The sequence below is a fragment of the Alosa alosa genome, chromosome 12 (assembly GCF_017589495.1).
Source record: "Alosa alosa isolate M-15738 ecotype Scorff River chromosome 12, AALO_Geno_1.1, whole genome shotgun sequence".
Lineage (NCBI taxonomy): Eukaryota > Metazoa > Chordata > Actinopteri > Clupeiformes > Clupeidae > Alosa > Alosa alosa.
The window spans coordinates 6641456-6665236 of NC_063200.1; the positions used below are offsets into that span (position 1 = coordinate 6641456).

General features: G+C 43.5%; 1 protein-coding gene across 6 annotated transcripts in view; it reads right to left on the bottom strand.

The window, feature by feature from the left end:
* LOC125304450 (probable helicase senataxin) overlaps positions 1–23781 on the bottom strand; it is a 33792-nt gene that overhangs the window by 9580 nt on the left and 431 nt on the right. For 2 of the 6 annotated variants that reach the window (XM_048258740.1, XM_048258739.1), the window contains exons 2-19: positions 17830–18011; positions 14905–15109; positions 14640–14737; positions 11619–11838; positions 11395–11514; positions 10909–11074; positions 10460–10556; positions 7289–10276; positions 6640–6754; positions 6293–6472; positions 5973–6190; positions 5705–5860; positions 5463–5598; positions 5280–5381; positions 5090–5196; positions 4542–4613; positions 2478–2627; positions 2070–2177 (exon numbers count right to left, since the gene is read on the bottom strand). In XM_048258740.1, the coding sequence (XP_048114697.1) occupies positions 2070–2177; positions 2478–2627; positions 4542–4613; positions 5090–5196; positions 5280–5381; positions 5463–5598; positions 5705–5860; positions 5973–6190; positions 6293–6472; positions 6640–6754; positions 7289–10276; positions 10460–10556; positions 10909–11074; positions 11395–11514; positions 11619–11838; positions 14640–14737; positions 14905–15109; positions 17830–18009 (5418 nt within the window). In that variant the 5' untranslated portion in view covers positions 18010–18011. Of the gene's footprint in view, positions 1–2069; positions 2178–2477; positions 2628–4541; positions 4614–5089; positions 5197–5279; positions 5382–5462; positions 5599–5704; positions 5861–5972; positions 6191–6292; positions 6473–6639; positions 6755–7288; positions 10277–10459; positions 10557–10908; positions 11075–11394; positions 11515–11618; positions 11839–14639; positions 14738–14904; positions 15110–17829; positions 18012–18166; positions 18375–20026; positions 20046–23781 lie in introns of those variants that run through there. The other 4 variants (XM_048258741.1, XM_048258742.1, XM_048258738.1 and 1 more) reach the window with 4 other exon arrangements.

Consider the following 23781-nt stretch of genomic DNA (forward strand, 5'->3'; position numbering starts at 1 on the left):
AGGATGTGGGGCGAATTGACAGGCTGGTAAGGAAAGCTGGCTCTGTAGTGGGAGCTGAACTGGAGTGCATCACTTCACTATCTGATAAAAGGACCCTGAACAAACTGATCAACATCTTGGACAATGAGCGTCACCCACTCCACAGCACTAATGTTAAACAGAAGAGCCTGATCAGCTGGAGACTTCGCTCACTGCCTTGCACAACTGACAGACTGAGAAAGTCATTTGTCCCCAGGGCCATTGAACTGTTCAATGCCTCACTTAAGAGAAGAGGAGAGATAGACTTCTCTGCATAGTCTGTCTGCCTCTTCATCCCCTCCATGTTTGGTACTGTCTGTCCACTAGCCACTTGTACCACTGTCTTTATGCCTCACTGTTTGCGTGCTATATTAGCACATTAGCACATATGCATAACCCCCCCCTCCATGCCACAGCTGAACTGTGGCCACACTTATACATTTTCTTAAATAGTTAAATATATAGATATATAGACTTTACTTTATTTCTGCATTGTTGCACTGTTGACTCATTTGCACCATCACCATGACCACGATCACCATTGCACTACCACCATGACACTCATTCACACAGAGCACCTTACCATAACCTTACTATGCACAGAGAATCACAGGCTCAGTCCCTGCCTCAGTCATTGCAAGCGCCTCTGATTTATTAAATCACCACTATGTGGATACTGTGTTTAGAATTGATTTAGAGTTAGTATAATTTGTAATTTTGTTATTTGTATTTTAGTATATTTTTATATATTGTATTAAGTGTTAGTATAATTTGTATTTTAGTATATTTAGCATCTTCTTTATCTTCTACTGTCCTTACTGTTTAGTTGTGTTTTTATATTATATACTTTAATTACGCTTCTGCTGTTAAAGAATGTGTTTGTGTTGTCTGTATGCTGCTGAGACCTTGAATTTCCCCTGGGGATCATCTATCCATCTATCTATCTATCCATCTATCCATCTATCCATCTATCCATCCATCCATCTATCCATCCATCCATCCATCTCGCCTGCTCTGCTCTGCTCTGCTCTGCCTGTCTGTCTGTCTGGTCTGTCTGTCGCCTACTCTGTCTGTCTGTCTTATTTGTTGTGCATTGCACGCACGCATAAAAGAAAGAAAAGCAGGATGTTAGTGGTTGCAGAGTTGAGTGGTTTTTGAGCAATGTTTAATTGAAATTTGAAGCTTCCGCTGACTGTCCAAAGGTTGTACGGAACGAAAGAGTACAGTGCAGTTGTGCATGGAGGGTAATTTGGCAGATCTTACAGAGGTGCAGAGCGGAAATACACAAAATCATGTGCAAGGTGGGAGCCAAGCCATGTAGAATTTTGCACACTGCACAGATTTGAACAAACTCTAAAGGTGCCAAAAATTAAGAAAATTGTTTTTCCAGAATCTTACAATGATGGTACCTGAATGGCTTTTTGTCAAATACTTTTAGAGCCTGCATGTACAAACATTGTACAGATGTATGGTTCATGACTTAAGAGGCCTTAGGCCTATGCCTTTATATAGTAAGAGGTTGGGGGCTTTTCATTCGAACAGGCAATCATGAGTTTGCCTTTGGATAGCAGAAGTGAGAAAAGCTACAGATCTTGTTCAGAGAAGAAAGTTTATGCTTTCACTCTGTTGGGCAGTTGCCGTCTCATTGCTCAGCATTTGCTTAAAATAGACTTCTTGTCTATTTTGGCCCCACGTAGCTGGCGGCATAACGACCACTTGTCTCGTCACTGTGAAACTCCCACTCCATTGAAAATGAATGGCAGCCTGTCACTTTGTCTGGGTCTTGTAGCTAGTGTGGGGTTAGGCTTTCCATGTATGCACATGGACGGGCAGGGAGGTCCAAGACCAGTCTCATACTGCATGCGCAGGAACACGCAGGCGCGCATGTACATACACATTATTATTTTTTCATTTACACAAGAAAAGAAAGGAGCGAAATGAGCAGGAGAGCTGACCCATACATGGTGTATGGTGGCAAATAAGTCTCTTCTCCACACACCAAGTTACTCTGAGTAAATAAAAGCACTTCTCTGGTAAGTTGTGGGCAATACCTGTGATATGACTGTTGGTGGAAGCTGGTTAGGATCTCCCACCAGGACAAGCGAGGGGCAACGAAACAGCAGAGGAATCAGAGTCTCAGTCTCCTTGGCCTGACCTGCCTGTGACACACACAAAAAACAGATATATTACTAGTGACCACAGTGCAGAGGTGTATTCCATCAACCTCACTAATGAAGGCGGCGCTTAACAGAAATGGCCTGGCTTGAACTTGCATAGACTTTCACATAGGGCTCAAGCCGTCCCATTAACTCAAGTTAGCGGCATCTTAGCCTCGTTTATTCAAGCGAGGTTTAGGTCAGCGTCATCTGCTTGTGCAGGTTTGGCCTTTAGCGAGGTTGATGGAATACCCCTCAGGACAAACTTGCACTAACAGATTGCTGAGCTGATCCTGGCCTCACCTCATCAATGATGACACAGTTGAACGGTACACGTCCTCGGCGGCGGAAGGCCAACTCCAGCACGATGCTTCCGCTGGTGCTCAGGGTGCAGCAGATGATGTTGGCCTCCTGCAGTATGAGCCGCTGCGTGTTTTGCCTCCCACTTTTGCACTGTGGACAAGAGACGGACCAGACATGCCTTTGTTATAGACAGACCAGACATGCCTCAAAGCCAGCAGTGGCAGCAACATTTGTTGCGCTAGATATATTGGGCATTGGAGGGATTGTTTAGTGATTGGAGGTCAGAATGACCCGTTGCATGTTTTGCTGAATGAGAGGCTGTGGAAACTGTTGTTGAACCTGTTGAGTGCAGTTAAGGTAGAGGAGACGACAGAAATGTTAAATACAATGACTAGACTTGGATACAAAGACTAGATACCTCATGTATGTGGTTATGATTGTATAACTTTAAGATCAAGAACAAGATTTTATACATCAGAAGTTATTAAAAACAGTTTCCATCAACTAGAAGTGTTTACTAACCAGCTTTTATGAAAGAGGTGAGTAACATTACAGTTTTCATATATTAGATGTGCATTTTATCATCTTTATGCGTTGGTGTCAGTTTACTTACAACATATATTAGTTCTCTTTTACTATAAAAGGTTTACTAATAAAACCCAAATGTTCCTGTGCATCAATGGTGCTCCATCTGAAATCTACCCTCTCTAGGTCACAACTCTAATAAAGATCATGCGACCTTTATTGTCATGAGTGTAGAGAATTCTGCCTGAAGCATGGTCCTGGATCAAGAAATATTATGGTCCTGGGATCCATCCAAGAAATAGTTGAGTATCTATGACATATTAGTGATCATGTTGGAAAGGTGTCCATGCATTGTTACCATGGCATTAATGAGATGTCAATTTAACCATTTTGAAGAACTTGAGAAATGATTTCTAAATTGTAAAGTTGTAATGTAGCTTGTACAGCTTAAACATAATTCCTTGTAGGCCATGTCCATCTTGTAGGCAATCATTCCCTTATTGTTTTTGTACACAAAAGAGCATGCCATCTTTAGTTTTCCACCAATTAAATGCAATGACCGTATTGCATGGTTTTGCAATAATGCATTAGTTAGTAAGTTGTAATTAAAGTGTAGCAGAAATTATTTTGTTGACAGAAATAATTTCAGACTCTGATGCCACCTTTCAGGCTGCCAAATGCACAGTCAGTGTCAATGTCCAGGTTAGATTTTTTTCTTCTTGGATGCATTATGCATCTCTATGCCTTGTATTCTAAGGGCAAGGCTTCTAAATCAAGAATATAGGAACTGACATTCAAATTGCACTGGGATTGGAGCAATATCCGATTCATTAAATCACACATGAGCTTCGTAGGAAGATGATTTGGTTACACTTTACTTGACGGTGTCGACATAAGAGTGACATGACACTGTCATGAACATGTCATAGACATGTCAAACATTTATGACATAACGCTTCTGTTATTAAGTGACATTCGGTTTTTGTCATAACAAGTTAGGGTTAGGATTAGGGTTAGGGTTAGGCTAGGGTTTAGAATTATGGTTAGGGTTAGGGCTGGGGTTGGGGTTAGGATTAGGTTTCATGACAGGACAGTGTCATGTGTTCATGACAGTGTCATGTCACACATGTCGATACCGTCAAGTAAAGTGTTACCGATGATTTCTATGCTTGAGTCTGCACGGCTTTCCATGTTAGACCGATACATTTGGTCCGTAATAAGGTCCATGGCAGTCATGAGTCTAGCTGTTTTAAGATGGTTAGTTTGTACAAGTACAACTTGGTGCACCTGTGCATTTGTCATCGTCAGGTCATTAATGTGACCCGATCTACCAAGTCACTGCCCATAGTTCGGCCACAAAAACTATTGAAAATGATGTTAAGCTGTAAACAGCCTATTAGCTGGTTGGTTTCTGTTTGTCCATACACTTTAAATGGAAGACAACTTGTCCTTTCTTTGTCATTACATTTGTATCTTAACTAAAACAATTTTGATGTTCAAAAAGCATTCTCATTCTGTATGTGTAGATATGTGTTTAACCTGTTTCATTTGGTGACTGAGTTTCTCCCTCTCCTCATTCAGCTTTGAGTTCTTGTCCCGCAATTGAGCAAGCTACAAAAGAAATGGGTTAAGTTAAACAAGTTAAGCACTGCGAATGGAAAACATAGCGATGATCATGTAGAAACAGTCATTTAGTGGCTCAAGGGTTAGAAAATCACAGGGACCCTGACTATACAGAGGAAAAACTCAACCATATAATACTTGAGATTTCTTATGGCAAAGTGTAAACAGTACAAAAGATCAATTAGGAACATGTGAGGATCGAAATATTTAAGGTCACAGCTGAATCATCCAGTGCAGCAAAAATCAGACGTGATAAAGTGCACATTATGTCCTAGTGGAAGCTTGTGTAGCATGTGTGTTTGTTTCGTGTTTGGGAATCCCTGTCCTACATAAACCCCCACTCTCCCTGCACAGAAACACAGGACAGTATTGCACAATCATTGAATGACATTGTTGCCTGAGCTCAACAAGTTCAGTTCAGTTGCCTCTCGAAAAGATAGAGAGACAGATAGACACACACTTACCTTTGCTGGGTCTTGGGCCATGGCACACATATGGTTCAGGTTATCCATGTTCTGCTCCAAGTCTGCAATCTTCTGCTCAATACTCTTTGCATGTACCTGTGCTTTTACTATGCAAGCCACATGAGAATAATGTTAAAACTGAGCCAGGGCACCTGTTGCAATGTGTGTAGCTCTGTGCAAGGAGTCTCACCTGTTCGACTCCTGGTTTGACTGTCCAAACTGAACGCCACAACCTCCTCACAAATGGTCCTTTCACTGCCCAGTCTCACTAGGTTAACATCTCCACAGTTGCCTACAAAGACAGAAGCAATGTTCTCATCACCTGTACAGACACTCCTCCAGATAAAAACAGTGTGTGCATGTGAAAGTGCACCTTTGTGTTTTCCATCCTTGTTCTGTCCTTTGAAGAACACAATGATTTTCTTCATCACATTGTCAACAGCGGCATTGGAGGGAGCACAGACCAGTGCGTGCAAACGCTGTTGCCCGGAGGGGTCTGCTGCACCACGCTACAAACACAGCATCATAAGCAAGGCTATTGGACCATGGTTACTGAGAAAAATCATTTGTACTGTATACATATAGGCACACACACACACACACACAGACACACACCTGTGATAGTTGATACAGCAGGTTTACTATTGTGTCACTCTTGCCAGTTCCAGGGGGGCCATGGATCATACATATTTTGGGGGTTGGCTGTCTGCTCATCACCATGGAAACACCACAATCTATGGCCTTTGCCTGGTCTACATTACATCCCTCAAACTAAGGAAAGAGGAAAAAATAAAACACTGTAAAACAATATTATAGATCTATGTGTGCAAGGACAAGCTGTATGATCGGAATACCCAGAAAATGAAATGGGATGTTTTCTTACCTTAGGGTCAAGCTGGGAGGCAGGCAGGAAATGTGCAAAGTGCTTATCTGGTGCCAGGATTGTGGAAATGAAGGACTGGTCATGAATATGGCACAGAGCATTGAGCTCACGCATGGCACTCAGCATACTGCCAATCACCTCACACTGTACCTGCTGCTTGTCAACGGACAATACGTTGCCAAGTGTCTGTACCTTCAGTTTCAGGTCTCGCCTTGAACCTGTCCTCCAGCAGCCCGAAACAGAATAGAATAGTGGCATGGTTTTAGCAATTAGCCTGCATTTAGTGCTCAGTTTATGCACACGCTTGCACACACACACACCTGCAATAATAACATTACTGCGGGAGACGACACCAAAGTGTGGCTGACAATCATCTGGTTTGTGTTCATCGCTGAAGGGCGAGTGAGTATATGAAGGGGAGTTTTGTGGAAGCCACAGGATCACAACGTCGTCCTCTTTTGGGTAGAACTGTTGAGACTCCTGCTGTGGTGTCAGATTTGCTGTTAAAGACACATACAGTTAGTCCCACTCAAACCTTTAGGCTCAGTCATTATCACACAGGCAGACAGCTGACTATTCTTATGGAGATGCAAGACAAATGCAGGAGAAAGACTAGAGAAGCAGATGGTGTAGAAAGTAGGCATTCAAGACAGGGAGGGTTTTTTACCAGTAAAATTAGCATTGGTGACGGTGAAGAGGCCAGTATCCAAAAAGCCGTAATCAACAGACTGAACCATAAGCTTCAGTTTGACCCGGTCCTCCCTCAGCCAATCACTGACCAGCTGTGAAGCAAACCAGACGCTGAATATGCAAGTTGTGTAACAATGCTAGAGAAGGCCTAGAGATGAAAATGAGCCAGAAAGGGTTCGGCACGAGTCACCAAAAACAGATGCCTTTATTTACGTTCATGTAAACAGTTTGGTTGGTATCTCTAATGGGAATGATTTCAATCGATTTAAAAAATAAATAAATAAATAAAAAAATTGTTGATGTGAACACAGCTAGAGGGACCATTATTGATGGCTTGAACACAATGTTTTCAAAGAACTAGTTTCAGGTGGCTTATGAGACGTGAAAAACTATAAAACTGTGCCCATGATTGACTATGCCCAGATTTTTTTCCATGCAATTTAATTGCGTTAATTGAGGGCTTTTAAATGATTAAGTGTGATTAGCTCATACAACTGTTAAGAATCCAGATATGGAGAGAAAATATTTGCATGGGGAGGGTTGAGAACCTCTACATACAGATCTACCATCTATACCAGAGCAGACAGCAACATATAGTATGTATTAATATATGAACAATGACAAACCTCTTCAAATGTGTTGGTAACCAGCAGAGGGAGAAAGGTCTCGTAATAGTCCAAAAATGACGGAAAGGTCTGTGGTACAGGCTTTAGAGGCAGATCACAGAGAGCCTCTGGGGGGCCAAACTGCTTATACTCCTTGAAAAAGCTGTACTTCCACTTCAGAATGTTTGCCTTAAGGATGGATGCCCTTAAGGTGTGCGAGAATAAAGGTTGTCTGCTTGATGAGGTGGATGCTTCAGCACGGGGGTATGTCTTGTACGTGGGGGTCGGCTGCGGAGCAGGTTTGTAGCTTGGCTCAACAGGTCGCAAGGGGGGAGGTGGGGCTTTGAGTATGGGAGGTGGTCTGACTATAGATGGAGCGGATGGGCGTGGTTTAGCTGGTGGTACAGGAGGCGGAGGCATAAGTGCTTGGTGGGAAATCTTTGGTTTGGGAGGTGGGAGTTTCATATCTTGGACCAGAGTATCATTGCGGGAACTAGGGGTGTATATCTTTGTGGTAGAAGGCCTAGCCTTCTTCTGGGTCATCGAAGGTATGTCAGGCTTCAAAGGGTCATCACTTTGGTGCATGGTGCATGGTAGAGGTCCTGTCGAAGGTTGGGGTAATGAGGGAAGCATAGAGGGAGATATATTCTCTTTAGGTTGATCCACAGGTAATGAAGGCACTGAAGGCAATGAAGGCTCCTCCTCATCATCAATGTCCATATCAACAGGATCCCTCTGTGTGAGGAAGACGTCATCATAGTAATCATTATTATTATCATTCTCTTCATCAAACTGCTCCATTTGGGAGCAGAGCTCCATGTCTGTGGGATCGCATAGAGTAAGATTCCAGTCATGGCCAACAAAAACATCTTTCCGTTCCTCAACATCGCCATTGTCAATCTCAGCAACGCTAGCAGTGGGGGTACCATCACCACTTCCATTAGATCTTTGATCCAAGTCACAGCTCTGCAAGTTTGAATCATTACAGTTTCTCTCTTGCTTCTTTCCTTCACTCATACATGATCTGGCTGTCTGGGCTTGCCTAGTTGGAGACAAGGGAGTGGTCTGCTTCTGAGAAGGCACTTTCTGTAGCTGATTACGACTCAGTCTGTGGAACTGCATCTCCTGGGAGGCCAGCAGCTTTTGATTCTTCCCCATGGTCTTGTGGGTTGGGGTAGGTTTGGGGATACGATGTCGTTTTACTTTCTTTTCCACCTGCACCGTCTGGCCATGACGGCGCAGTTCTTCCACAGAGTCCCGGGACCGCTGAGATAGGTCAAATGCCATCCTTTTACGCTTCTTCAATCCCAGGCGCTCCACAGTTGACGTGGGTTCTGGAAGCTTTCGAACTTTCTTAGGAGGAACGATGACCGGGGTAGAGGTGTTACCATGGGATGTGCTTGGTGTGTCAACTGTAGCTTTAACATTTGTTGCCTGGGCTACTTGACGAGCAGCTGAAGTCTGTTTCTTCCTCAAAGGTTGTGCCTCAATGATAGGTGGTGGTGGTGGTTTCGGTTTCTTTGAAGAAACTTTTTTGGGGGGAGATTTCGGTTTGACAAACTCCGTTTCAAAGCCAGCACTGATGGGGCCTTTTGATGAACCTGCCAAATCAAAATGTGTGTCGCTCCAAGCAGTCGCAACATTCTCCTGAGTCTCAAACTCGAACACTTGCGATTCGCTGAGAGCGCCATCAAAGTCACGGCCAGGGCTCTCTACCAAATGCTCCTGTTCCTTTTTAATCTGAAACAGGGGTCCCATGTCATCACCACTCTCTACACAACTTACAGAGGCCATGTCTTCATCGGAAATTACTATAATGCTCGCATTTGATTCCTCCTCACTCTCGTCATTTTCCCCTTGTATTAGATGCTGCTGCATAACAAGCAGCGGCTCATCATCATCTTCCTCCTCATCTGGTAAGTCTGATGCACAGTTAGAGGTCGAAGGACGAGGACTACCTGGTGGTCTTTTCCCTTCGGAGATCAGACTAGGTGGATTGACATGATCGTCTCCAGCTGGTTTGTTCTGCATGATGGCCTGCATCTTGGGCAGGTTATCGTGGAGACGAGAACGAATAGCCTGCAGTTTCCCAAGGTCAGGCTTCAGATGATGAATTTCCACACCTAGCTCCTCTTTGACAGATGTGACATTAGAAGTACAGTCCATGTCCCTAACAGGGGAACTACATGACATAGGCTCCTCTTTGATGAAATTCAGATGGGCTTGTCCAACAAAAGGGGACTCCATTGCTGCAGTTTCTGCTGGGGGAGTGGGTAAAGCAGACACAGAGGGTGCTGTGGAGGCAGACATTTGGACTTTCTTTGCAAACGTTTCTGCTAGATGCTTAAGGCAATGTTGGAGTTCATTCTGTTCAGATAATGACAAACTCAACCCTCTGGGAGTGGCATCACGTAGATGTTTGTTCAACAGGTTCAGGAAATGTAACGCACGAGGGTGTACATCAGAGCCCAGACGGCCTCCCTCCTTTAGAACCAGACGAATAACTTTCAAGCATGCCAGGTGGAGGGTGCTGCTAAGACTAGTCAATGCACCCCCAGCGGATCGACCAGAGCCCCACATGGAGGAGGATGAGGATACAGACAGCTCAAATACCCCTGTACCCAAGTTGTCAATCATGGCCCCCTTGACAATAATCTTTATCCACATGTACGAGCAGTGTTGCAAAATATCCATTCGTCCCTCAGTTAGAAGCATTTCCACAACATGGACCAGGAGGTAGGCAAAAAACACTGTGACTTTGTCCCATATGGCGGACTTGGTAACCATTTTTCTGACTTGGTCACGCAAGTATTGTACCACTGGCTGTATGTAATGGATGCTAAGTTCAGCCATGTTCATGACTGAGCGCACAAAAGGAATAAACCAAAGGAAGGTGCTGTTGTACAAGTGCATCTCCTTCCCCAGTTCTGTATGGAGTAAACTGACAAGGGATGCCATCTCTTTATACACCTGCTGGTCAGGCCCTTCTGCTCGATGACTCCTGTTGGACTGCAGAACAGAAAATTACGACTTGAGTAGTCAGGAACTGATGATTTTAGTTCTTGTATGAAGTCTTGGTTACTATACATACCATCAGGTCTAGGTCTAGCTTTTTTCCACCTTTACCTTGGTTGAAAAGCAGCTCTAATTTATTCATGTGATAATTATCTTTATTTCCTGTGTTGTACTTACCTTACTTGATTTTTGTTGAAGGAACGTTGCATACACCATCTGACTACAAGTGACGAGGTGCTCATCTTCAATCTCTTCCTTCACATTCGTACGGGTGCTGCAAAAAAATATTAATATTTTTCAGACAGATATTGCGATCAATGAATTGATTCAGTTCAATATTCCAAATGCCTCTTTAATTTGTGCCACGGTCCCAGATTGGTGAGCACGTCCACCACCAATAAGAATCTGTGCACCTCATGAGCTACACACACCCACCAATTCGAGTGACCTAGTCAATAAGGATGAAACTGATATAAAAGTCAGAAATGTGACAAAATGATTCTTTATAGCTTTTGCGATTGGGAATTGCGATTATGATTGCGATAATTGTGCAGCCCCATCAACTACACCAATTTGTGGCTAATTTTAACTTAAACTATCAGAAAACCATGACCATTTTCTCTTACTTTGATCTGATTGTTTCAATCTCTGATATATAGCTGCAGCTGTCAGTAATTGTGTTGAAGGCTTTGATAGGGTCGATGTAACCCCAGCTGAGAGGGCCTAGGCGGTCCAGAATCACCATGAAACACTGCAGAGCTGGCCAGAATGGGTCAGAAGTAGAGTCAAATTCTACAAAAGAAATGTGGAATGAACATACATTTGGTTAATTTAAATACAGATAACAAATAATAATGTTCATGACATCCAAGCAATTAGGTACCATAAGCAAATACAATGAGTGAACATTTCTGAGAAGCAATAATATATGTCTGAACTCTGAACACATGATTCTGTACTTCTCCACTGGTTCATGGGAGAGAAGTCTAGGTCTGCGTCTATACATGCTTTTTGATACATTTACCAATTGGTAAATGTACCAAAAAGCATGTAAAGACGCAGACGGGTCCGTGTGGGTTTCCAGAAATGCACACACTAAAATAAATGAGTACCTCTCCCATCTTCCTCCATAGCATTGAGGATGCACTGCAGGATGTTGGTCTGTTTGTTAGGTCCTAAAAACAGCGAGTTCATTGCCTGGGCATCCAAAACCGTTAACAACATGCAAATACCTGATAAGCAAAATAGAGACAGACACAAATACAGGCCTTAGTTATTTGTAACAAGAAGGGGAAAAAAAGAGAAACAGTAGAGATGGGATAAGGCATCTACCCACCTAGCCAGTAGTTTTTCACATTGCTAGAGTCATAGAGGTGCGTTGGCATGTGGGCGAGCTTGCCATTACAGGCTGAGGGTGGGTCAGAGTCCTCCAGAGAAAAAGAGATGCCCAGCTCAAGCACACAGAACATGCAGGCCAGAACCTCCTCCACGTCATAGAAATCATCACGGTCTACACACCCCAACATCCGCGCCGTTGCGATTGCCCAGCTTCTGACCTATAAATGTGATTTAAAAATAAATAAATATTAGGGAGGGGGCAGGGTGGATAATGAAAGCACACTTGATTCAAAGCTTCCATTGGTATGCTTCTACCCAGTTATGATCTGGAAAGAATTAGTTTTTGATCGGACACATGGCCTTTAGAAGATATTGTGAAGTACGTTTGAACGGTGGGCCTTTCCGAAACTGGTCCCCATCCACAGCCCCTCGCTTATGAAGTGCACTTGGATGGGAATACCCCTCATAGCTAAATAAGGTTTCCTTGAGGAGCGCGTAGAGCATAATGCCGCACTCAACAAACTTCCCTCCCTAGTGGAAACAGGTTATAAAGGAACCTTAGATTTGTTTACAGGGGGTCCTCACACAGAGCTAAAATTAGTATGAAATGTCCATGACTTGCCACATATGTGACAGACCCTCGACAAATCACCATTGGTGTTCACGCGACATTGAAGGGTTCATAACATGCTACTACTTACCAGTAATTGGTTCCGAATACCCCTTAATATGGCAGACCCTGCACGTGAACACGCAAACAGAGTGCAAGTGGCTAGGGAGAAAGTAGTAACTAGTTTCAAAAAGGGCCATTATTTCATGCCAGGCGTGCAGCCACATAAGGGCATGGGTGGGCCAGTGCCACCCAGATTGACAGCTAGCCCAGCCAATCAGAAGTGCAAAGCATTAACTTTTGCCTAAATTTGATTGGGGATCTGCTCTCAGATGTAGACACATCCATAAGTGAGCTCCTTCACAGTCTGTGGTGGTCAACCTGGCAGTGTTGGACCAGAGCATAAATCCATCAGAACAACTCTGAGACTCTAAGTCTGGGGAGTGTGGGGGATAGTCAATGGTATAAATTCCTTCATCCTCCAGGAACTGCCTGCACACTCTGGCCACATGTGGCCGACCATTGTTGTGCACCAGGAGGATCCCAGGGCCCACTGCACCAGTGCAGGGTCAGACAATGTGTCTGAAAATTTCATCCCAACACCTAAGAGCAGTGAGGGTGCCGTCTGTGCGTTTCTCCAAGGATATGCCTCCATAGATCACTGACCCACCACCAAACTGGTCATGCTGAATGATGTTGCATTGATGGCAGCATAATGTTCTCCATGACATCCCCAGAACCCTTCACATCGGTCACATGTGCTCAGAGTGAACCTGCTCTCATCTGTGAAAAGTACAGGGGGCCAGTGGCTGACCAGCCAATTTTGTATTATATGGCAAATGCCAATTGATCTCCATGGTGCTGTGCAGTGAGCACAGGTCTCTCTAGGCCATCAGAACCTCAGGCCACTCATGAAGTCAGTTTCTGACAGTGTGGTCAGACACATTCACACCAGCAGCCTGCTGGAGGTCATTCTGTAACGGCTCCCGCACACAATTGCGTGCGTTGCAGTGCTGGAGATGAATCCCGTTCACTTTACATGGGCTTGCGTCATCCGTTGCCGAACTGAATTGTGGGTCCGTTGCGTCGTGTTGCTCCCGTAGCTCACGTTGAGAAGTTCAGCTGTTGCTGCGCCGACGGACGGCACCAGCCAATCAAATTACGAACAAGCGAACAGACGGCACCAGCCAATCAAATTACGGTTATACCTTAAGTAATTTGCATAGCTACCGTCAGGAACACCCACTGGCATGGGTTGACGGAACGCAACTGTGTGCGGAAGCCGTAAGCCTTTAGCAGGGCTCCTACAGTTCCTCCTTGCACAAACGCAGCGGATACTGGTCCTGCTGCTGGCTTAAGAACCTTCTACCACCCTGGCCAGCGCTACTAGACCAAATGACGGTCTCCTCAAATTCATAGGCTCTTGAGACTGCACTGGGAGAAACAGCAATCTTTCTGGCGATGTATTGGTGTACCATTCTGGAGAAGTTGGACTACCTGTGCAACCTCTATAGACTCCAGATACTGGCTTATGCTACCAGTATCTGCTTATGCTTCATTCACAACTTAGCAAGTGAAAAGGATTTCTAGTTACAGTCCAAAATGAGGCTTACTTTAAGGCATAACATGCACATTGATAAGTGCAGTATTCCATGAACACTTTGTGTCTTTTCAGAGTGTGCTGAAACAATCAAATTATCGTTCTGTGTCGTTTCATTTCATGTTCACGTCCATGTTTAAACGTCTGTTCTGTTTGTGGTGGGCACCGTTTAAAAATAATGACGTATCAAAATAAATGTCCCCCAAAACAAGCAAATAAGGCATCAATAGTAACATAATTGAAAATCTGAATTTGGTGAATTGTGACCCCCAGGATAAAGATGGAAAAATTCAGTTGCCACCACCTGTAAAACCATTCCTGTTTTGGGGGTTGTCTTATTGTTGCCCCTCTAGTGCACCTGTAGTTAATTTCATTGACACCAAAGCAGTTGAAACTGATTCACAACCACCTGTTATATAATTGGCCAGATCAATATCCCATAAGTGTGATTGGCCTAATGCTATACTCCTATTGAACAGTGTTCCCTTAATTTGTTTGAGCAGTGTATAAGGGACACAGGCACAGACACCCTCGTCATCAGATAAGAGGGGTTGTGTAAGGTCTCCAGTACATAGACAGACATACATTACAGCAGTGTACTTGGATTCCACTGTTTTCAATACAACCCCCCCGCACTGAATTCCTTTTGTCAGCACCGCTCAAGAAAAATTCATTGTTTATTGAATGCTTGTAAGTAGAAAAAAATAATGTGCATGGACAAGTGACAGAAAGTGTCAGCACCTATACGAAATGCACTTAAGGGATTGTGCGCATTAGTATGTAGTTGTGTAAAATACGTATGCATTTACCTTCTCATTGGGGTGCACCAACAACAGGTAGATGCCCTTATATTTCTCCTTTAGGTCAATGGACTCAATTCTACACAGTGCATCAAGACACATGTCACCTGAAAACGGCAAAATACAGAGCATAAACACAAGGCAATAGCAAACACAAAGGATAAAAGGCAACAGTATGTAAGGCACAACCAGATACTTTGTGTAAACCATATGATTTTAGACCGTTCAAAGCTCTGCCTACTGAATCACATTCATGCGTTTTGGAGCAACTCACTCAATTTGGAATGTGCCAACAGGTACGGATACTGCAGAATCTCTACGAGAGGTGTTCGCAGAGCTGCTTCAAACTCCCCCATAGTCATCTTTGATACTGGCCTCTCCTGATTATCCTCCACAATAAAGAGATCCTCCTCAAGTTCATCTTCGGACATCTGAGAGAAACGGCTTAGCAGGCGTGTCGTTTCCAGCACCCAGAGGCGCTATTGGTTGATGACAAATAGTAATGTCAGGATTCATGATCAGTCATAAAAAAACTTGACACATAATAAAGAAGTGCATAGTACAGTTTGAGTTATGCCTACCCAAAATTAAACTAATATTCTTCAAAAAATAAAATGCAACTTTCTCTTTTTTTAACAATTTTTACATCGTTCTGCCTCACAATTTTTTCAAAACTTGTGAAAATGTGTACTACACAAATCTAATGCAATCAAAAGGTTCATGGTAATATCCATTTGTTAAATGTTAATCCTACTGTGTTGAAGCATCACCTCAGGTAAGGAATGAACAGGGTGAAGACAAACATCACACAGGCTACTTTCTAACTCTAGCGTAGTATACCTTGGCAAAAATATCCTGTTAACGTTTCATTGTGGCTTTTGCTGAGAAACAAATAGTTCACAACACACGCTGAACTTGAATCAAACATTCTTTACAACACAGCTGATCAACTGTCTGCTGTCACTTTTGAATGAAGTTCCGTTACTTGCGGAGTGATATGAAAGATGTGAATAAGAAGCACAAAACCCATTTTCCTTAAGAGCGGTCTGTTCGAGAGAAATATCAGACGACCGAACATTGGGAAGGCCCATTGAAATGAATGGAGCATTCTGCAGCATTATGAAGAGCCATGATGTAAGGGAACGGCCGCCGAGGTGTCCTGTTATACGGAATTAATAAACAAGGGCGAGGGGCAAAGAACTGCCCAAGGCGCAGCCTCCGCCGGAGTCCATCAATTCCGTATAACTGGAAACACCTCGAAGCCAGTTATCCCGCTTATCACCCGGTTGCCACTGTAGCTCCTACACTCTGGGAGGCGTTTTAGGGTGCCCACCGCTATTAAAAACATCTTTAAGAATTCCTTTGTCCCTAAAGGAATAAGGGCGATTAATAATACAGGATTCTACACTTAATCCACCCCTAGTCTTTTATTGGTCTTACTCATTTTATTTATTATTGTATTGTGTTATATTTATTACTCCTTTATTAATCTAAACACTCTACTGAGTGCTAATGTACTTTTATATTAAATTTAAAATGGCCTACTAAGTTATCATAACTTAGTGTTTCTCCTCTTCTGCTTTGTACAAGTGCAGTTCTTGAATGCTTGCTTGTGTATTGTGGGATTATCGTTTATTAGGGGTGTAAAGATTAACCGATACGTATCGGTATCCGTTAACGTATAAGATACGGCTACATCGATCGCGGAAGCCCGTGATCGGAAAAAACTGAAATGAACCGGTCGTTATATCGATTTACTTGTTATGAATCGGTGCACAACCTTTTCTGCTCGCTCAGACGCTCATTTACGTTCCAAGAACAGAGTTCACCCCACTTCTGGTTTTGAAACTATACGTGGCACGGAATTGTGGGTAATGCAGTTCGTTTTTGGTTACATTCATTGCCCAAAGTTGTCAAATTACCTCATTACCCATACATCTATTGCAACTTAAGCATGTGACAACTTGCACTCGGTCGGCTTTTGTTTTTCGAAATCCAGCGTGAAATTAAGAACTTATAGCATTCCTAAACAGCAACGATAGTCTGTAGAGTAGCCTTACCTTTGATGAAGGGTTTTCCTTAATGTTAAATAATAATTTGGCCCTTGCTGCTAAAACGATGCACAAATTATTAGCCAATGATTTTGTTCATATTCACTCAGACTTGAGGCATTTTAGGTTTCTGCATTAGGTCTACTGTTGGAACAAAATAAGCCCTGAGTTCATTGATTTGTAGGCCTATTTTATTCTTGTAGGGTAGGCTAGGCCTATATGAGAAAAGGCCAAGAGTGTCTTAAGCACTCTTATTTTATTTCGGTATCGTCTTACCTCAACAAGGCTACAGCTCCATGAAAACAATCAGATATAACTCTATAAAATCTGTAAAGTCTATAAAAATGTATTTTTATGTTGTATTTGGCTGCGGTGTTTGACTGTTTGACTATTCTTTTTTCATTTCAATATTCATTTCAATACAGTATATGAAACAAACCTCAGTTTAGATAATCATATTCACACATTTTGTTGCCTAATTGACAACCATGACCATGATAATTGATAACATAAAATGAATGTGCACCTTGAGCAAATTATAAAAAATCTTTCAGAATGCTTTCCATTCTTGAACTGCATCGAATCGCACTGAATCGTTTTTTATAAACATGTATCTTTTCTTGTATCGAATCATGCCCATGTATCTAGATGCGAATCGTATCGTCTTTTACATGAGAGATTCACACCCCTATTGTTTATGTTTATATGTCTGGTGAAACTGAAGACAAATTTCTACTTTGTGGACAATAAAGTATTCGTAAAGCAAAGGAAACACGCAGTTCTGTTTAAAAAGCTCACTAGTTCAGCTTGTTGTACAACTTTCATTGGCCCTATAACAGCGACAGCATGGACAGTTAGCTTGTTTACAGTTGATTCCATTGTTGAGAGCCTGCCTCCAGGCTCAACAGTCGTCCTACTATCGTTGTTATGGTTACCATTCATAAGCATTGATATGGAACGGTGATTAAACTTTTTTTACCAGATCTACTTCATAGGAGTCCCATTACTCAGAATTAAAAGCCACCCCGCCAGCCAATCGGAAGAGTATTTCTTCTCTCCGGGTGATAAGCAGTAATAACACACCATTTTACATTTCATGTATGATCCTACTTTTGTTAAATAACCTAATGATCCTACAGCTTGCTTACCTTGTGCAGATGTGGCACCTGAGAGCGAGCAAGGTGGTACTCTGACACACAGTCAGCACAATTATTCAAGTCTTCTGTGGCCGTCTGGAATTGGTCCTGGCTGAGGGAGGAGGTGGCATACTGCTCCAGAAATTCCACCACATTCTCTCGCTCAATAGTGCACCACAGGCATATTTCCATGACTAGAAACACAAAAACACCTGACATTACATTGGCTATACTGACTACAATTAAATGATTGCCAGCATTGAAGTTAGACTTTTCAGCACAACACAGCTTCAATTTAGCAGCACAGCATACTGAAAACAGGAAATCCAGCCATTAAGTTTATTTGAACCTGGTTTGAGGTAGGTGAGCTCAGGTGTCTTAAAACAATTTCTGGAGGTGGATAAATTTGAAAACTCCAGATTCATCTTCTAGTGTGTACTCGGGAAACGGAGAACATCAGGTATGACTTTTGCCATGATACTGTAAAGTAGGCCTATGTAAAGACAAGAGAAGCAATAGGAGCAAAAAAAATACTGTTGGTGGCACATGCCACTTGCCTATTCTCCTGTGACACTCAATCAAATACTGTCCCGTGCCACTTGCCAACCCTAAACCATGGAATCGTTGGCAAGTGATGCGAGACAGTAGGCGAGTGGCATGGGATAGTAGGCACGCCACCAGTACAGTACAGTTTTTGCTCCTACTGCCAGACAACATTGGAACCAGTTTTTGAAAGTGATCCGTTTTTGGTCACCTAAAATGCAGTGTTCGTGTGGAAACAAGGCCAAAATGATATCAAAGGTTGAATCAGCGATTGCAGGGCCAAAAAACGTCCCAAACATAAATGATCACATTCCTCTAATCTTTCCTAATAATCCACTAGCTGCCCGCCCCATAAGCAGGCCGTCAAAAAAACGTGTCTCTAAGGGCAGCCTAGGCTCTGAGATCTGCACACAATAACAATTGCTACCAACAAGTTTTTTAGGCACTGGGATGATGGAATATTTGAAGCAGGAGGGCACGTCACACAGCTCCAGGGACCAGTTAAAGACCTGCGTGAAGATTGGCACCAGCGTGTCAAGCACAGCAAGAGGACACACCATCAGGTCCTGGAGCCTTTTTTATCCTCCGTTTCTGAAAGTGCCGCCACACATCCTTCTTGCAGATGGTTAGGTGTTAAGGCGGGGGAAGGGGTTGGGTGTTGAGGGAAAACCTTGTGCGTGAGGGGTGTGATAATGGGTGCTTTTCAAATCTGTCGTCATCAGCCAGTCTGAGATTTTCTGCAGGGTGGGGGTAGGGGATGGGGTCTCTTATCTGTGATCTGAGAAATGAGGTGACAGGCCATAGTTTGGGGACCACTCGAGCTTGGTAAAACGGATTGTTTTTGGTCATGTTACATGTTTTTACGTTACATGTTTTTCGGCATGTTAGCCTGGGAACACCCAGACTCACTTTTGTACAATTGTGGGTGGGTCTGGAAAAGGTTCAATTTCTCACTCACGACTTCCAGCAGGGAGTAAATTAGCAGTGAAATTAAATGAAATTGGTACATTACACTCTTAACAACCCATTTCAAAGGCATAGCAATCTTGTAGCCTAAACGAAGGTTTCACATGCCGTTGTTTACTCAGTTCCAAAGAGATACACGTCCATGTGGGATTAGCGATAACCACCCACTTCAAAGACAGCAGGAACGCACAAAGCCTATGGCAGGGCATTCAGGCCCTCACGGACTACAAGCCTGCGCCACAGAGCTGTGAGAGCAACATCCCTCTGCTCAACAACCTGAACCGCTTCTTTGCTCGCTTTGAAGCACAAAACAGCACCTGCCCACAGAAGACCCATCCCCCTCTACATGAGCAGCCCCTGTGCCTCTCTGCCGACAGCGTGAAGAGGACACTTGCTGCTATCAACACCCGTAAGGCAACAGGTCCAGACAACATCCCAGGTCGTGCGCTGAAGGACTGCACAGGGGAGCTTAAGGATGTCTTCAGACATCTTTAACACTTCCCTGAAGCAAGCCATCGTCCCATCATGTTTCAAAGCTGCCACCATCATACCTGTGCCGAAGAAAACTGCTCCATCCTGCTTCAATGACTACCGCCCTGTGGCACTGACACCAATCATCATGAAGTGCTTTGAGCGGCTTGTCATGTCACAGATCAAATCCATTCTCCCCCCCACCCTGGACCCCTTCCAGTTTGCATACCGAGCCAAGCGGTCTACAGAGGATGCAATCTGCTCTGCCCTCCACCCAGCCCTCACCCACCTGGAAAAAAGAGACTCATATGTGAGATTGCTGTTTATAGACTTCAGTTCTGCATTCAACACCATAATAGCACAACAACTCATCTGCAAACTTCACAAACTGGGACTCAGTACCTACCTCTGCAACTGGCTACTGGACTTCCTCTGTCAGAGGCCTCAAGTAGTACGTGTTGGCAACAATACCTCAAGCAGCATCACACTGAGCACAGGGGCCCCCCAAGGCTGCGTGCTCAATCCGCTGCTCTTCACCCTGCTGACGCATGACTGCACTGCAACCTACAGCAACAATCACATAGTGAAATTTGCTGACAACACAACTCTGGTGGGTCTCATCACCAAGGGCGACGAGACTCAATACAGGTTGGAGGTCGACCATCTGACCACGTGGTGCAGGGACAACAACCTCCTGCTGAACGTCAGCAAGACCAAAGAGATTGTTGTTGACTTCCGGAGAGGTCACACCCAACACCTGCCACTGACCATCGACGGTGCTATGGTGGAGAGAGAGAGCAACACCAAATTCCTGGGGGTGCACATCAGCGAAGACCTCTCCTGGACCACAAACACTGCATCACTGGCGAAGAGAGCTCAGCGCCGCCTGTACTTCCTGCGGAAACTCAGACGAGCAAGTGCTCCACCAGCCATCATGACCACATTCTACCGAGGCACCATTGAGAGCATCCTCTCCAGCTGTATCGCTGTGTGGGGCGGAAGCTGCACTGAATACAACAGGAAAGCCCTGCAGCGCATAGTGAACACAGCTGGAAGGATTATTGGTGCTTCACTCCCCTCTCTGAAGGACATCTACACCACCCACCTCACCCGCAAGGCAACCAAAATTGTGAGTGATGCAAGTCACCCCGCTCACAATCTGTTTGATCTACTGCCCTCTGGGAAGAGGTACAGAAGCCTGCGCTCACGCACTACCAGACTCACCAACAGCTTCATACACCAAGCTGTAAGGATGCTGAACTCTCTCCCTCCTCTCCCCCGTCCACCCTCAGCTACATAACATCCTGGACATTGGACCCACAATGGCCGCCTGCACTACTCCACTTGCACACTTTACAACTTGTTGTTGTTGTCCTGAAAACACAACACTTCTGCTGCTCTTACATAACTTGCACCACTATGCCACTTTCTTTCTTACTTAGGTCAAACAGAACTACCCAAGCCTTTTATTGGCCTGACTTTGCACTAGTATTTTATTGACTGTCTATGCACAATTTCAACCAAATTTTGCTGCTCTTATTTTTTTTTTCATTATTATATGTGCCCTCTTATTTACTTACTTTTTTGTTTACTTGAATGTTATGTTTGTCTGTGGACTTAAATTGGTAAAATATGTCTTGTCTTCACCGTGGGATAGTGAGAAACGTAATTTCGATCTCTTTGTATGTCTGGAACATGTGAAGAAATTGACAATAAAGCTGACTGACTTTGATTTGAGGTACAATGGAAATGGGCCTCAATGACCTCTTGGCCAGACGGACCTGCAGAACAAATCTCAAATCCTTAAAGTTCGTACAGGTATTCCAGGCAATTGTCATGTGGCCTTTTTGTCAAGTGGGGCTTCTGTTTTTTTCCCTGTTTTTTTTTTTTTTACTCTTACACCATTATGTACAACGGAGTATTAGGGCCACACATGAAGGACATTTTTTTTTTTTTGCCATGACGAGATTAAACTCGACATGTCGATTTTAAAGTCTCCATGTCGACATTAAACTCGACTTTGAGAAAAAAAATTAAATGTAAGATCGACTTTAATCTCGACGTATCGACATTAAACTCAACATTTTGAGAATAAAGTTAGTTTGGGGAGAGAACGACCGCTCGAGACGATTGAAAGGGAGGACGAATGAAACAATGCAACTAGTGCAACAACGATTCAGAGTGTTCGAGTGCAACAATAGGCCTTTATCACGGCAGCCCACGGGCAGCTGAAGCAGGGCTGTTCAATTTCCTGTTGGCAGGCAAACCACAGGTGTTCCTAAAAACATTAACGAGGCCTCTGGTTGAAGTAACTGTGGCTGAATCTGACACTTAATTAGAAACACCTGTGCTCACACAGGAACAGGGCTGTTCACTTCCTACTTCGGCTGCCGTGATAAAGGCCTATTATTAGACATAGGACTATATCATGGGGACAAAACTTAGAACATATTAACCTACGTTGCTCAGCCAAATAGGCTACTTTGCTGTTAGGTCCTATCACGGAGTTACAGGCGATTTATGCGATGGTCAAAAGTATAGCCTAAACGTCATTAGCGCGGTTTATTTATTGTAGGCCCATTATTAAAGTGTTGTTTTTCATCTAAAGGTTCAACTGCATACTAGGCGCTTTCCCCAATCCTAGACTTTCACGTTGCTTGTTTGTAATGGATGCAAAACAGCCTATTGCTGAATGTCTATGGAGGGACGAATGAAGCTGTCCTCCCGACCACCCCATGTAGGCTAGCCTACATGCACACATATGCACACATAGCCTAGTGCATAAATAAAGTGCATGCACACATATTCTCTCCCGGGATCAAAATAGTAGGCTATATATGCTTAGGCTATACCTGTGTTTCTAGCCTCCTATAGGCTACGTATTGCAGGTAAGACGTGGAAAAGCAGTTTTAGAAAAATAAATTTTGCCATGTTATCCAATGGAGAGTGACGGGCTGTGGGTTATGAAGGGCAGTTATTTGGATGTGCAATGGCCTTACCCACGTAAAACAGAGGGAAATAACATTTTGTATATAAACATTATATCATTGGATAGATATATTTTTCTAGCTATTTAGCCTAAACGCATAGTGCATGGTATTTCCATAACCGCGAGACAGCACTTCACGATGACGGCAATGAGTATTAACAGACAAGACGCAATCTGAATATCTGCAATCTAGCAATCTATCTGAAATAACACCTATTTGAACACCATTTTTCATGTAACATAGCCTACACAGTTTAAGCTATGTTTAAACAGTAGGGCCTATTGCGAGTTTAATGTCAGCATGTTTACTTTAAAGTCGACACGTCGAGATTAAAGTCGACATTATATTTCAACTTTATTCTCGAAATGTCGAGTTTAATGGCGACATGTCGACTTTAAAGTCAACATGTCGAGTTTAATCTCGCCATGGCAAAATATTGTTTTTCTTAATGTGTGGCCCTAATACTCCGTCGTAATTATGCCAGTCGTGCGTTCAAGTGAAAATGAAAGCAGCATTGCATGTAATGTTATGCGAAAATGTAAAAGATTGTGATCATTTTCAACGATGTGCAGGGCGCAAAATGAAAATAACAGCAATATCTGTATGCCGGTTTCGACTGCGGTCGCATTTGGACATACGATTTGTTTCCACATATGAATGAGTCCTGAATCCAATCTGAACATATGAGAATCCATGCAGCACATTTGAGTTTTGCCATATGAGCCAAAATCGGAATTTGGTCACATTTAATGTGTAGTAGACGTAACCCATGTGTCTACGTTCGAATTTCGCATTTTCGTGTCGTATCCGGTGTGCGCAGACCTTTAGTTACCTCCATTTATTGTTGACATTCAGTTAGCTAACTTACAAGTTAATCAGCTTGCTAAATCTATGGCTTAACTGAACAGTCTTTTGCATGTCTTGCTAAGGTTGGTTTGGGTTAACACTCGAAAGCGTGGCTAACAGCTAACTTTTCGACCTGTGTTGTGGGTTG